Source organism: Hemibagrus wyckioides, linkage group LG27 (genome assembly GCF_019097595.1).
Source record: "Hemibagrus wyckioides isolate EC202008001 linkage group LG27, SWU_Hwy_1.0, whole genome shotgun sequence".
Classification (NCBI taxonomy): Eukaryota; Metazoa; Chordata; class Actinopteri; order Siluriformes; family Bagridae; genus Hemibagrus; species Hemibagrus wyckioides.
In genome coordinates this window covers 15,987,059-16,002,058 of record NC_080736.1, presented here as the reverse complement: position 1 = coordinate 16,002,058, position 15,000 = coordinate 15,987,059, and the positions used below count along the sequence as shown (strand labels likewise).

At 43.5% G+C, this 15,000-nt stretch overlaps 1 protein-coding gene across 2 annotated transcripts in view; it reads left to right on the top strand.

The window, feature by feature from the left end:
- The window catches only part of ahr1b (aryl hydrocarbon receptor 1b), a 20,267-nt gene extending 6,129 nt beyond the window's left edge, over positions 1-14,138 (top strand). For both annotated transcript variants that reach the window (XM_058381723.1, XM_058381722.1), the window contains 9 exons: positions 4,710-4,825; positions 5,913-6,002; positions 6,243-6,366; positions 6,686-6,822; positions 7,042-7,244; positions 7,555-7,664; positions 8,647-8,788; positions 8,911-10,330; positions 11,326-14,138. In XM_058381723.1, the coding sequence (XP_058237706.1) occupies positions 4,710-4,825; positions 5,913-6,002; positions 6,243-6,366; positions 6,686-6,822; positions 7,042-7,244; positions 7,555-7,664; positions 8,647-8,788; positions 8,911-10,330; positions 11,326-11,457 (2,474 nt within the window). In that variant the 3' untranslated portion in view covers positions 11,458-14,138. The remainder of the gene's footprint in view (positions 1-4,709; positions 4,826-5,912; positions 6,003-6,242; positions 6,367-6,685; positions 6,823-7,041; positions 7,245-7,554; positions 7,665-8,646; positions 8,789-8,910; positions 10,331-11,325) is intronic.
- Positions 14,139-15,000: the final 862 nt, after the last annotated feature.

The following is a 15,000-nucleotide window of genomic DNA, read 5'->3' as shown; positions in this document are numbered from 1 at the left end:
TGTGTGTGTGTGTGTGTGTGTGAAGGCAGTTGCGGTCTCTGTACTGAAGTGTGTGTGTGTGTGTGAAGGCAGTTGCGGTCTCTGTACTGAAGTGTGTGTGTGTGTGTGTGTGAAGGCAGTTGCGGTCTCTGTACTGAAGTGTGTGTGTGTGTGTGTGAAGGCAGTTGAGGTCTCTGTACTGAAGTGTGTGTGTGTGTGTGTGTGTGTGAAGGCAGTTGAGGTCTCTACTGAATACTGAAGTGTGTGTGTGTGTGTGTGTGTGAAGGCAGTTGCGGTCTCTGTACTGAAGTGTGTGTGTGTGTGTGTGTGAAGGCAGTTGCGGTCTCTGTACTGAAGTGTGTGTGTGTGTGTGTGTGTGTGTGAAGGCAGTTGCGGTCTCTGTACTGAAGTGTGTGTGTGTGTGAAGGCAGTTGCGGTCTCTGTACTGAAGTGTGTGTGTGTGTGTGTGTGTGTGTGTGTGAAGGCAGTTGAGGTCTCTGTACTGAAGTGTGTGTGTGTGTGTGTGTGTGTGTGTGAAGGCAGTTGCGGTCTCTGTACTGAAGTGTGTGTGTGTGTGTGTGTGTGTGAAGGCAGTTGCGGTCTCTGTACTGAAGTGTGTGTGTGTGTGTGTGTGTGAAGGCAGTTGCGGTCTCTGTACTGAAGTGTGTGTGTGTGTGTGTGTGAAGGCAGTTGCGGTCTCTGTACTGAAGTGTGTGTGTGTGTGTGTGTGAAGGCAGTTGCGGTCTCTGTACTGAAGTGTGTGTGTGTGTGTGTGTGTGTGAAGGCAGTTGCGGTCTCTGTACTGAAGTGTGTGTGTGTGTGTGTGTGTGTGAAGGCAGTTGCGGTCTCTGTACTGAAGTGTGTGTGTGTGTGTGTGTGTGTGTGTGTGAAGGCAGTTGCGGTCTCTGTACTGAAGTGTGTGTGTGTGTGTGTGTGTGTGAAGGCAGTTGCGGTCTCTGTACTGAAGTGTGTGTGTGTGTGTGTGTGTGTGTGTGTGTGAAGGCAGTTGCGGTCTCTGTACTGAAGTGTGTGTGTGTGTGTGTGTGTGTGTGAAGGCAGTTGCGGTCTCTGTACTGAAGTGTGTGTGTGTGTGTGTGTGTGTGAAGGCAGTTGCGGTCTCTGTACTGAAGTGTGTGTGTGTGTGTGTGAAGGCAGTTGCGGTCTCTGTACTGAAGTGTGTGTGTGTGTGTGTGTGTGTGAAGGCAGTTGAGGTCTCTGTACTGAAGTGTGTGTGTGTGTGTGTGTGTGTGAAGGCAGTTGAGGTCTCTGTACTGAAGTGTGTGTGTGTGTGTGTGTGAAGGCAGTTGCGGTCTCTGTACTGAAGTGTGTGTGTGTGTGTGAAGGCAGTTGCGGTCTCTGTACTGAAGTGTGTGTGTGTGTGTGTGAAGGCAGTTGCGGTCTCTGTACTGAAGTGTGTGTGTGTGTGTGTGTGTGTGAAGGCAGTTGCGGTCTCTGTACTGAAGTGTGTGTGTGTGTGTGTGAAGGCAGTTGCGGTCTCTGTACTGAAGTGTGTGTGTGTGTGTGAAGGCAGTTGCGGTCTCTGTACTGAAGTGTGTGTGTGTGTGTGTGTGTGTGAAGGCAGTTGCGGTCTCTGTACTGAAGTGTGTGTGTGTGTGTGTGAAGGCAGTTGCGGTCTCTGTACTGAAGTGTGTGTGTGTGTGTGTGTGTGTGAAGGCAGTTGAGGTCTCTGTACTGAAGTGTGTGTGTGTGTGTGTGAAGGCAGTTGCGGTCTCTGTACTGAAGTGTGTGTGTGTGTGTGTGAAGGCAGTTGCGGTCTCTGTACTGAAGTGTGTGTGTGTGTGTGTGTGTGAAGGCAGTTGCGGTCTCTGTACTGAAGTGTGTGTGTGTGTGTGTGTGTGTGTGAAGGCAGTTGCGGTCTCTGTACTGAAGTGTGTGTGTGTGTGTGTGAAGGCAGTTGCGGTCTCTGTACTGAAGTGTGTGTGTGTGTGTGTGTGTGAAGGCAGTTGCGGTCTCTGTACTGAAGTGTGTGTGTGTGTGTGTGTGTGAAGGCAGTTGCGGTCTCTGTACTGAAGTGTGTGTGTGTGTGTGTGTGTGAAGGCAGTTGCGGTCTCTGTACTGAAGTGTGTGTGTGTGTGTGTGTGTGTGAAGGCAGTTGAGGTCTCTGTACTGAAGTGTGTGTGTGTGTGTGAAGGCAGTTGCGGTCTCTGTACTGAAGTGTGTGTGTGTGTGTGTGTGTGTGAAGGCAGTTGAGGTCTCTGTACTGAAGTGTGTGTGTGTGTGTGAAGGCAGTTGCGGTCTCTGTACTGAAGTGTGTGTGTGTGTGTGTGAAGGCAGTTGCGGTCTCTGTACTGAAGTGTGTGTGTGTGTGAAGGCAGTTGCGGTCTCTGTACTGAAGTGTGTGTGTGTGTGTGAAGGCAGTTGCGGTCTCTGTACTGAAGTGTGTGTGTGTGTGTGTGTGTGTGTGAAGGCAGTTGAGGTCTCTGTACTGAAGTGTGTGTGTGTGTGTGTGAAGGCAGTTGCGGTCTCTGTACTGAAGTGTGTGTGTGTGTGTGTGTGTGAAGGCAGTTGCGGTCTCTGTACTGAAGTGTGTGTGTGTGTGTGTGTGAAGGCAGTTGAGGTCTCTGTACTGAAGTGTGTGTGTGTGTGTGTGTGTGAAGGCAGTTGCGGTCTCTGTACTGAAGTGTGTGTGTGTGTGTGTGAAGGCAGTTGCGGTCTCTGTACTGAAGTGTGTGTGTGTGTGTGTGTGTGTGTGAAGGCAGTTGCGGTCTCTGTACTGAAGTGTGTGTGTGTGTGAAGGCAGTTGCGGTCTCTGTACTGAAGTGTGTGTGTGTGTGTGTGTGTGTGAAGGCAGTTGCGGTCTCTGTACTGAAGTGTGTGTGTGTGTGTGTGTGAAGGCAGTTGAGGTCTCTGTACTGAAGTGTGTGTGTGTGTGTGTGTGTGAAGGCAGTTGCGGTCTCTGTACTGAAGTGTGTGTGTGTGTGTGTGTGAAGGCAGTTGCGGTCTCTGTACTGAAGTGTGTGTGTGTGTGTGTGTGAAGGCAGTTGCGGTCTCTGTACTGAAGTGTGTGTGTGTGTGTGTGTGTGTGTGCTGGACAGTGCAGCTGCAGATGACCTTGTTTTGCCTATAATTGATTAATAGATTGTTGATCTGAGTGATGAACCAAACAAACCTTTACTTCTTTTTTCCGCGTGTCTAATGCTGTCTGTAATGACAGGCTCCGCCCCTTTGTCTGTCAGTGTCCAATAGCGTGGCCGCATAATGAATCATTAATTAGCAATGGATTTAATGTTTAATGCGACATCTGTGTTACTCCACAACAGTACAACAGTGTGTGTGTGTGTGTGTGTGTGTAGGGACAAGACATTAATAATGAAAACCAAAGCAGCTTAAAGTATTCATAATGTGGAGAGTAATATTTGCTTAAACACAGTATATTTTAAAAATATACAGACTCAGCTGTGTGTGTGTGTGTGTGTGTGTGTGTGTGTGAGAGAGAGAGAGAGAGAGAGAGAGAGAGACTAAATGTAGGACACTACATTACTGCAATGACCTACACTCTCTCTCTTCCTCTCTCTCTCTCTCTCTCTCTCTCTCTCTCTCTCTTTCACACCCACACACTCTCTCTCTCTCTCTCTTCCTCTCTCTCTCTCTCTCTCTCTCTCTCTCTTTCACACACACACACACACTCTCTCTCTCTCTCTCTCTTCCTCTCTCTCTCTCTCTCTCTCTCTCTCTCTTTCACACACACACACAAACACACACGCACACTCTCTCTCTCATCCTCTCTCTCTCTCTCTCTCTCTCTCTCTCTCTCTTTCACACACACACACACACACACTCTCTCTCTCTCTCTCTCTCTTCCTCTCTCTCTCTCTCTTTCACACACACACACACACACACACACATGCACACATCTTTTGGACATTATCTCTGAAATGTTATGATCAGTATGTATCCATCCATATATCTATCTAGAGAGCTAACTATCTATTTAGCTGTATGAAATATTATCTGCTCCGCCTCTCACTTAATTAATTAATCACTTATTGTAAATAAAAACAAAGATTTTCCTTTAAGTGTTAAAACACTGATCTCTCTCTCAGTACAGAATGAGGGAGCAGATAAGGAGAGAGAGAGAGAGAGAGAGAGAGAGAGAGTGTGTGTGTGTGTGTGTGTGTGTGTGTGTGTGTGAAAGAGAGAGTGTGTGTGAATAACATGTAATGTTGAATGTTGTGATGTTTTGATTGTTTGTTGGCTCCTCAGCAGACCTGCTGCTTTGTCGTTAGCCAATCCGATTCGCTCTATCTGATGATGTCATCAGCATGTGACAACTCACAAATCACCAGCATGGTTAATATTTGATGTGGAACATGTTTTCTCTCTTTCCGACTCCTTTTCTTCATCTCCATCTCTCTCTCTCTTTCCTGAGTCTGCTGCTGCTGTCACTCCAGTTTTACTCAGCTTTATTCACCCTGATGAGAGAGAGAGAGAGAGAGAGAGAGAGAGAACTTCAGTCCAATCCAAGACTTAACTCAAGAAGTTTAACTGAGTTTAATCCAAATCACTGATCCCTCAACTGGACATGACCTGGACCTGGATGTGGAGAGAAAGAGCTCAATGATGGAGAAAGAGAAACGACAAAACAAAACAAAAAAACATCATTTCATCATTTTTTCCCATTTTTTAATAACTCAGGTTCTCTCTCTCTCTCTCTCTCTCTCTCTCTGTCTCTTTCTTTCTCTCTCTCTCTCTCTCTCTCTCTCTCACAGTTACCCTAAAGAATCATACTAATAAAGGATTGCCACCCAGTAACGGTAACCATGACAACAGTAAAGCTATGGGATTGGTGGATAGACAGCTACCGGAAGGGGAACTCCTCCTGCAGGTATGTGTGTTTCTTGTGGCTCCGCCCCCTCTACTGTTACTGACCAGTGTATGTAGGTGATGTATGTGATTTGGGACACACCTCATGTGTTGGAGCAGGATCATGTGACAATCAGGAGCCAATCACATGAGAGATAGATATCAGTGTTTCGGACTGGTTTTCAACTTTTAACTCACCTTGTAGGAAAACCTTCTGGGTTTTTTTAGTGTGTGAAAGACCCCGCCCCCTGCCCTAAATCCAGTCTTCCAATTCAAATATTGTAACGTTAGATGATGATGATGTCATAATGGGCGGTACAGCAGCCGGCCAATCAGCAGCTTCACTTCCTGTTCACTTCAGTCTACACAAATCTGTCTTTTCTTTCCCTCGGTCACGTTCAGATTCTTAAACTAGCAGGATTTTATCAGGAAGTGGACAGATACACATCCTTACTGTCGTGTGTTTCCACTGTGCTACACCCAGGCCTGCTCATAACACACAGTGTAACTGAGCCCAGAGAGAAATCAGGACAATCAGGACTGAGGAGGAGTGTGTGTGTGTGTGTGTGTGTGTGTGTGTGTGTGTGCGCTCCACTTTCACTCTGTCCCTCTTAAATAATACACACACACACACACACATATATCTATTATTCAGAGGAATGAAAGTATTCAGCACTTTCTTCCCATAATTCCTCTGGACAAATTCCAAAATCTACCTTCAGCTCACTGAAAATATTCCTGTTCGTTTTCCTTCAGCAGGCTCTCTGTCTCTCTCTCTCTCTCTCTCTCTCTCTCTCTCTCTCTCTCTCTCTCTCTCTCTTTTTCTGCCTGTCTATCTCTCTCTCCCTCTACCTCCCTCTCTCTCTCTCTCTCTCTCTCTCTCTCTTTACCTGTCTATCTCTCTCTACCTGTCTTTTTTTCTTTCTCTACCTGTCTATCTCTCTACCTCTCTATCTCTCTCTACCTGTCTATCTCTCTCTTTCTCTCTCTATCTGTCTATTTCTCTCTCTTTCCCTCTACCTGTCTCTCTCTCTTTTTCTCTCTCTCTCTCTTGGTTTCACACTATATTTTCTAATACTTTAACTGTGTGTGTGTGTGTGTGTTTACAGGCTCTTAATGGTTTTGTGTTAGTGGTCACATCAGAAGGGATCATATTCTACGCCTCACACACTATACAGGATTACCTAGGATTCCACCAGGTAAAACTCACCAAACACACACACACACACACACACACACAACGCCTACTCATCATAGTGATTAATCACACTGATATAATTTTTTCCACTCCCTGTATCTCTTTTCCTTCCCTTTCTCTTTCTTTGTTTCTTTCTTTGTTTCTTTCTCTCTCTGTCTGTCTCTCTCTCTCTGTCTCTCTCTCTCTCTCTCTCTCTCTCTCTGTCTCTCTGTCTCTCTCTCTCTCTCTCTCATTCCTCCAGACGGATGTGCTACATCAGTGTGTGTTTGAGTTGGTCCATACGGAGGATCAGCAGGCATTTAGGCGTAATCTGCACTGGGCTCTGAACCCTCCTACTACAGAGCAACAGCCAGAGAACTCACAGAGTCAGTCTATCTCTCTCTCTCTCTCTCTCTCTCTCTCTCTCTCTGTGTCCCTTTCACACACACACACACTAAACTAAATCCAATCGAATTAAACTGAATCAAATCATTACCACACTGAATCAAATCAGTCAGAATCAAACCAAATTAAGTCACATTCAAATCAACTGAATCAAATGAAACTGAACTGAACTGACTCTGATTCATTTGAATCAGATTGAACCTAATTCAATTCAACTGAATTTGCCCAAATGACTCACCTCAAACCTCCACCGAACATCCATATTTATATTTTATTTTATATTTAACATTTCATATGCAGGTTCTGTCGCCAGTTCCTCTTCAGCCTCTTCAGTTACTTATAAACCAGATCAGCTGCCTCCGGAGAACTCGTCCTTTCTGGAGAGGAGCTTCATCTGTCGCTTCCGCTGCCTGCTAGACAACTCCTCCGGCTTCCTGGTAAAGACAGACACACACACACACACACATTCTAACAGCCAATAAAACCAGTAAAACTATTATTTGCTCCTATGGAATTATTCAGATATTAATTACTCTATTTTTAAATGTTTTATTTTAATAGCAGATGGAAAATAATAATATTTTGTTGCTTAGATTTTTTAACAGCACAAAACACTTGCAGATCAACTGAATGTTTCAATCTGGACATTTTTCCAGGCACTGAATCTCCAGGGTCGCCTGAAGTTCCTCCACGGACAGAACAGACGACTGGATGATGGCGGTCAAGCCCCGCCCCAACTGGCCCTGTTTGCTGTAGCCACGCCCCTCCAGTCTCCTTCCATCTTGGAGATCCGAACCAAGAACATGATCTTCAGAACCAAACACATGCTGGACTTCACTCCTATGGCCTGCGATGCCAAGTAACCTTGAAAATAAATTTCTAGATGCTTCTGTTACCATGTTTATCAGTCTTATATCTGATATATTTTGAGTTTAATGCTGTCTGCTTATTTTTACACTTTAATTTTCATTGAACATGTAAATGCAGAAATTAAATTGTAAGAGGACCTTCAACAATTTTATCTACATACCCTTAGTGTATATTGTTGTAAATTATTTGATTATAATTAGAATTGAACCTGTTGCTATCCTAACCTTATGGGAAAACAGCTTAACATTTTGTCCGTGTTCCGACATTAAGATTAAGATTAAGATGGCGTGTCGTTACAGGGGTAAAATAGTCCTGGGTTACACCGAGGCAGAGCTCCGTGTCCGCGGTACGGGCTACCAGTTCATCCACGCAGCCGACATGCTGTACTGTGCAGAGAACCACGTCCGCAGTAAGACACTTCTCACTGTGATTACAGCTTTTATCTGTTGGTTTGCTGCTCCATTCCTGCTTACCTTTCTAAAGCTTACGTTCACTCAGAAACAGTCCTGTTATCCCTTCCCCCTCTTATTCTCTGATTTAAGCACAGGAAGTGACATCACAGCCCGATATCTCCTGACTTAAAGCTCGTGGGTGAAGTTCAGAGCCGCAGCATTCGTGCTGTAGAGATGAGCTTCAGGACAACGTAGTGATATATTTATAATCTAAAGATTTTTATACATAAAATGCCTCTGATATCATGTTAGTTATCATGCTTTGTTTAAACAACAGAAAAGAAGAGTGATGGTTTTTTCAAATGCTACAGATCGTACGGAGAACTGAATTTTAAAAGAACATTTAATGAGAATCAGGACTTAAGAATAAGAAACAGTCTGGGTTCTAAAAATTATAAAATAAAGCAGAAAAGGTTAAAATGATGCGGTAGATTAGTGGAGAAGGTGTTGGACTACTGATGGGAAGGTTGTGAGTTTGAATCCCAGGTCCATCAAGCTGCTAAGGGCCCCTGAGTAAGGCCCTTAACCCTCAGGTGTATTAAAAAATGAGATAAGTTGTAAGTCGATCTGGATAAGGGTGTCTACCAAATGGCAGAAATGTAATACATTGCATGAGTTCATACTAATTTCTCACTGAATATCATTTATTAATTATCATTTAATTTATAAACTTTAATGTTTCAGAGTGCATTAGGGAATATGTTTCTTGCCCTTGACTCTGTGCAGAACAGGTTTGCTTAGTGACCTTAGGGTCTCGTAGTTCCAGTGAAGGGAAACTGTAATGCTAGGGCACACAGAGCACATACTGTTGGCCGTATAGTGTGACTGTGCAGAATCACTGCATTACAAGCAGCACTGGTTGATGCACTTGCAATGTTTTATTGTGATAAAAATGTAAGACAGATTCAGTGCAAACAAGTTTGAAATGTGCTTGTGCAGTGATTAAGACTGGGGAGAGTGGCCTGACCGTGTTTCGACTGCTCACCAAGGAAAACCGGTGGAAATGGGTTCAGGCCAATGCCAGGCTCGTCTATAAAAACGGCAAACCTGATTACATCATCGCCACTCAGAGGCCGCTTGGGTGAGTTCTGGTGAAAATGAACCATTTTCAATCGTTACTGCAATGACAAGATTATTTTTCCAAAACCTTGTTTTAAGTCCAGTTCCCATGTTTACCATCACTGCATTGTTTATCCTGTTCAGGGAGGAAGAAGGAGGTGAGCATCTAAGGAAACGTTCCATGCACCTCCCCTTCACGTTCGCAACCGGTGAAGCTTTGTTGTATCAGACCAGCTTCCCCATCCCCGGCTTCTCTGATAGCATGACTGCCAAAGGCAAGAGTGGGAAAGCCAAGAAAACCAAAGTAGACAAAGGGTCAAAAGATGAGCCGGACCCTAGCTCCCTGCTCGGTGCAATGATGAGGCAGGACAAGTCGGTTTACGTATGCCAACCTGCGTCAGAGCCTAAGGTCCCATACCACAGCAGCCTGTTGACCAAACAGGAGGAGACCAGCACTTTTTCTTCATCTGTGGAAAGTGAGAGCTGGATTTCTGCACCAAACGGAGTTCCCAAGTCTGAAGTGCCAACTAGTTTTGACCCCCTGCTGGCTACCCTAGACTCTCTGTCACTAGAAAACGAGGAAAACTGCTCCAACACGGAGTTGTTTAATGCACTGGAAAATCTGGGCTTGAATGCCGAGGATCTGGAGCTTCTGCTCCTGGATGAGAGGATGATCCAGGTGGAAATGGAACCGGAATACATCCCTTCCCTCAACGATCTCCTTACTAACAACGAGATACTGTCCTATGTCCATGATTCACTAGAAAACAGGACAAGCAACGGGGATAGTCTTGTTCCCCTTACTGCCCCAGACCTTGTGGATCCTATAGAGGGCTCCTCAAATCCATACAACCCATCCTCAATGTCTGAATCCACTCCTGTTTCAAGTCCATACCTACCCTTCCAACACCCTAAACATTCATCACCCATTCTGCATCTGTCGCAGCAGATGCAGCAGCACTTGAGCACTCAGTCTCTGCACCAAAAATGCCACAGCTGGATTCCTGAGACACAGTCGAGTGAGGTCACCTTCCCTCAGCACAGTTCAGTACTTGTTAATGCAGTAGCTGATGTTCAGAATGGTCACTGGATCCCTGAACAAACTCTGGAGGAAGTCTCACAGGACAGCGTAAAGTTTCCAGACCCGAATAAACATCAGCAGCCTTGGCGCCAAAACCAGACGCGGCCCCATTTTCTGTATAAACATGAACATATAAATGGTGGTGGCTCTCAAAATGGGATCTACCCCACTCCTCAGTGGCAAGGACCCGACTACATAGACCAACTAGTCACCACCAGCAGCCATGTGGATTACAACATGGCCACCGTGTCCGGGGTGGGGTTCAGCAGTAGATCACTTGGGGAATTTCAAAGCGGCATGCCAACGCTGTCATCATCATCATCATCATTATCATCATCATCATCATCATCTTATCAGCAGCTTTATACAAAACAACCACCCACAAATTATTCCTATACCAATCAGAACTCTACACTGGATCCCTCGTTGGATGTTTATGAAATGTTTGATTCTACACAATCACATGGGTCCACCCACAGAAAGGTAAGGAGTAATGAGAACCTGGGAACATTCTTCAACATTGTATTCAATCATAATGAGTAAAGTACCTGCTCGAGTGTCTGAGCTTTTACCCTGATGTCAAGAGTCTGCAAGTGTCAAGCCCAAGGATACCACATCCATGTGTGTTTGGGGTCTAGAACCACTTTCACTTCTAATATAGAGGGTTTTTTTTACTTTCAAAACAAACAGCAGACCTGTCAACCTTGAGGTGGCTTCAACAGCAGAAGACCACATCTGGTTCTGAGAGCAGGAATCTGTGTTCCTGGTTGTATGACCTGATGTGGTCAGCTGCTGTTGAAGCTCATCCACTTCATAAATAAAAATGCATGCATAGTGATGTTTTTTTTCTTTCAGAAACACACTTCCTGTATAAACAAAAACATTGAAAGCGAAGTTTTAAAATTTCTCCAGCTTTGAAACCAAAATGTTATTTTTCATGTAGATGGGAGGACAAGGTTCAGAAAAAAATTCATATACGTGAGGACAGGGCCTAAGGGGCAGGAGCTCCAAAGCAGCAGGACGCTATGGGGCTCCAGCGGGACACGTCTGTCCTCATTAGGCTCAAAACTGTCTAACGTATCTCTACACAGTGTGTGTGTGTGTGTTTAAATTGTCTGTGTTATTATTTAGTACATAACATGGAAAAAGCAATAAAGGCGAAGTCCTACTTTGTTTTGTTTGTGTGTGTGTGTGTGTGTGTGTGTGTAGGCTTTTAGGGTCAGAGCTTTCAGTTAAGAGAATAGAGTTGCCCTGCTCAGCCAAGCATGAGCACCACTGACCTACAATTTACTAACAGCATTATCTAACACACACACACACACACACACTTTTCTTCTAACACATTGTTGTTGATCTATTCCCTAGACAAAAAAGCTCTTTTCACACAATAGCTAAATCTATTTGTGCATTTCTGAATTACACTTTAATCTCATGTCCTGTGTGTGTGTGTGTGTGTGTGTGTGTGTGTGTGTCCTCAGATGGACAACAGCTTCGTCCTGAACTCCACCATGACCTGTCCACTTCCTAATGACAACAGCGTGACACCCATACCCGGCGACAAGCCCCGCCCACAACTCCCAGCTCCTCCAGCCACCGGCTTCTACCTTTGATAATGGAAGCCGCACGACTGACCAATCAGATCCAGCCCTGGCTAAATGGTACAGGAAGAAAAGAACAAGCGTTTCTGATATTGCTGTAAATATTCATTGGAGTCTAATGGTGAGGATGTGGATGCACTCGGAGGTGTGGGTGGAGTTGTAGATTATTCTGTTTCTGACGTTCAGCCGAGGATTATCACACATCGTTCGGTCCTGACCGCTTGTTAAAGACGCCACTGGTCAATAAACGTGTCTGAGTGTCGGACACGGTGAGAGCTGTACATGGCTTTACGCTTCAATTCCACTAAAAAGCCAGTATTATGACATACACAGAAACAGGAATATGCAGAGGATTCGTTTATTCATGAGCTGGACAGATGATTAAGATGGACTTATACTTGAGAGCTTAACCAACTAAGCACTTCGTTTTTTTATTGCTTTTTTGCTTCAGCTTGTTGCTGTAAGTTACGCCAGCTAGCTGTGTTTCTTTTTTGTTCTTGGGAAATGATGGATTTGGTATATTTGTGACAGAAACATTACTCTAGCTGCTATGACACGGTACATTAGCCGCCATGTAACACAGCCTAGCGGTGTTCAGTAGTATAGTTAGCGTCCTTGTGGGCAAGATCTACTATCCCCTCTAAACCATAGCTTTTTAATGAAAAGAACCATTTTTGAAGTTGTAATGAAGGACAGCTAGCGTCCGAACAGAACGGTTATCTTGCATGAGGCCTAGCTGCGTTGCGTTTCTTAAACTCTCTCGTTCCTAGCATCGCGCCATTTTTTTCATGCTTTCAAAGAAACAACTGTGAAATATTTCTAGAAATTTTTTTTTTACTTGAGCTTGTTTATCTGAAATCCAGTGTGTTTTGTTGTGCTAGCCATGTAGCTACAGTTCAGGGACAAACCTGAAAATGTGGAGAAATGGGAAAAAAATCTTTATCATGAAATGAATTAATTATCTTGACTTTTCTGGAGTATTATTATTATAATGATTAATATTATGAATAAAAGGATAGATACAGTAAAGTGAAGCCTATTTGAATAAAGATGCTAAATTATGAATAAAAGGATATATGATAAATTACTGAAGTTTTAGAAGAGAGAGTGGTGTTGTGAGAAAGCAGTCATCTTTTTGGAACAGCCAGGGTTTTTTTTTTGATGTTTTAAAATCTTTTCTTTAATCCTATGGAATGAATTATTACCAGAAGAAGGTGTTTACTTCATGACTAAACATGTCTAGACTTTAATTAGCATTAGCATCTGTCTGCAGTTTAGCTTTGGTGAGATTCATTCAGCCACCAGTTTAACAGCCGGGAGAGTAAAAGTGATTATTTGGTGGTGAGTTGAGGTCAGCGGGGTTGGTGAGGGGATTTAATGCCACTGTGATCAAGAAGAGGTCGGAAAAATTCGGCTAGAAAATCCTCTGACCGAACAATGAGCACCATTTTCCTCATGTTTGTGTGTGCTAGCGCTCCCCTCTCTCTTCTCGTCCTCGAGCCAAGTTCCGGCTGATGGACTGATGACGTGAGCAGAACGTTGTAGAGGATCACACTGACCATCACACTGACCATCACACTATCACACTGACTGGTGGAGAGTTTATTTAGATCTCGTAGTGTATGTGATAAGTTTAAAAAAACAAGACGAGTTTATTGTTCATCATTTTTTAAATACTTTTATATGCATAAAAAAAGGATGAAGTTCAAACAAAAGTTCTAGCAGTTTAGATACTTACAAAAAAAACTTCCTCACTGTACTCGTGTACATTTAAATACTTGACCTGTTGATTAATATAATATAAAAATAGCTTACATACAGTATATCATAAAATAGATAGATAAACCGTTTCATATGCGAGCCGATCAGCTCCAACCTGTGAACGGTCAAATTTTAAAATTAAAAAATAAAAAATAAAATAAAAGCTGTAATAAACACAACATTTTTTGTTGCGAGCACACTAAAAAAATGAATTAATCCTCAGCACTGACGGAGATTTACTTACTCAAACTGCTAGGTACAGGCAGAAAGGATTGTGATTGGCTACATCAGGGAACCAATCATAATGAAGAAAAAAAGGACACGTGATTGTAGAAAATGACTAAATTGTCATTTAGTCAATTTTTGACTAAATTGTTAAAATATTTAGGAAGCGCGTGCTCGCTTTGTAGCTAGCATTGCTAGCTAGCTAGCTTGAATGGCTAAGTTGAGTGTTTATCTGAAGTGGCGGTTAAGTGTTTGCTAAGTGTAATGCTAAGTGTTTAGCTCTTTTTTTATTTAGTCTAGTTACTCTTTTTGTCAGAGGTTTTAAACAAAACTAATACTCAAACTAGTGACGAATAAAGAGGAAAATATAACGACGAATATGTGTATGAAAGTGTTTTGTTGCAGAAGACAGCTAGCTAGCTATTTAAGAATGCTAGCTCTTTAATGCTACATTAGCATGGTTTGTGCTAAGTAAGTATGTTAGAGTAAGTAAAACTGCCATGAGCACGTGACCTAGACAGGTTTCCAGACTAAATACTGCACAAGTTTTCTGTACTGTGAATTTTTATAAAAGAAAAAAAAAGGTTATACATGTTAGAGGGGAAAAATACTACAATAATAATAATAATAATAATAATAATAATAATAATAATAATAATAATAATGCTGTGATGGTGAATTTTATTGTTGTGTTTAGTGTTGTACTTGTTGCGTTTTTATTTTGTTTTTATTTTTGTTTTTTGTTTTTTTGTAAACTCATGCCTGAATTGTGTGGAGTGAGGTGGGGGGAGGGGGAGGGGGTATGCAGTGTTCTCCGTTTGTCTTTGACATGTGAACTTCATCCTGGAATTAAAGGATTTGTGCAATCACAAGCTCACGGCTCTCCTGGATTCACTGATAAACTTCATAAAATCATCCACTTACAAACACAAACCAGTTCTATACTGGTACATCATAATTACCAGTGTGTGTGTGTGTGTGTGAGTGTGTGTGTGTGTGTGTTTGTGTGTGTGTGAGTGTGAGTGTGAGTGTGTGTGTGTGTGTGTGTTTGTGTGTGTGTGAGTGTGTGTGTGTTTGTGTGGGTGTGGGTGTGTGTTTGTGGGTGTGAGTGTGTGGGTGTGTGAGTGTGTGTGTGTTTGTGTGGGTGTGGGTGTTTGTGGGTGTGAGTGTGTGTGTGTGTGAGTGTGTGTGTGTGTGTTTGTGTGTGTGTGAGTGTGTGTGTGTGAGTGTGTGTGAGTGTGTGTGTGTTTGTGTGTGTGTGAGTGTGTGTGTGAGTGTGTGTTTGTGTGTGTGTGTGTGAGTGTGTGTGTGTGTGTTTGTGTGTGTGTGGGTGTGTGTGTTTGTGGGTGTGAATGTGTGGGTGTGTGAGTGTGTGTGTGTGTTTGTGTGGGTGTGGGTGTTTGTGGGTGTGAGTGTGTGTGTGTGTTTGTGTGTGTGTGTGTGAGTGTGTGTGTGTGTGTGTTTGTGTGGGTGTGGGTGTGTGTGTTTGTGGGTGTGAGTGTGTGGGTGTGAGGACTGGGTCAGTAAGCAGCGGTCGTCAGGCTCCTGAGGAGTCTCACCTTCACTCTT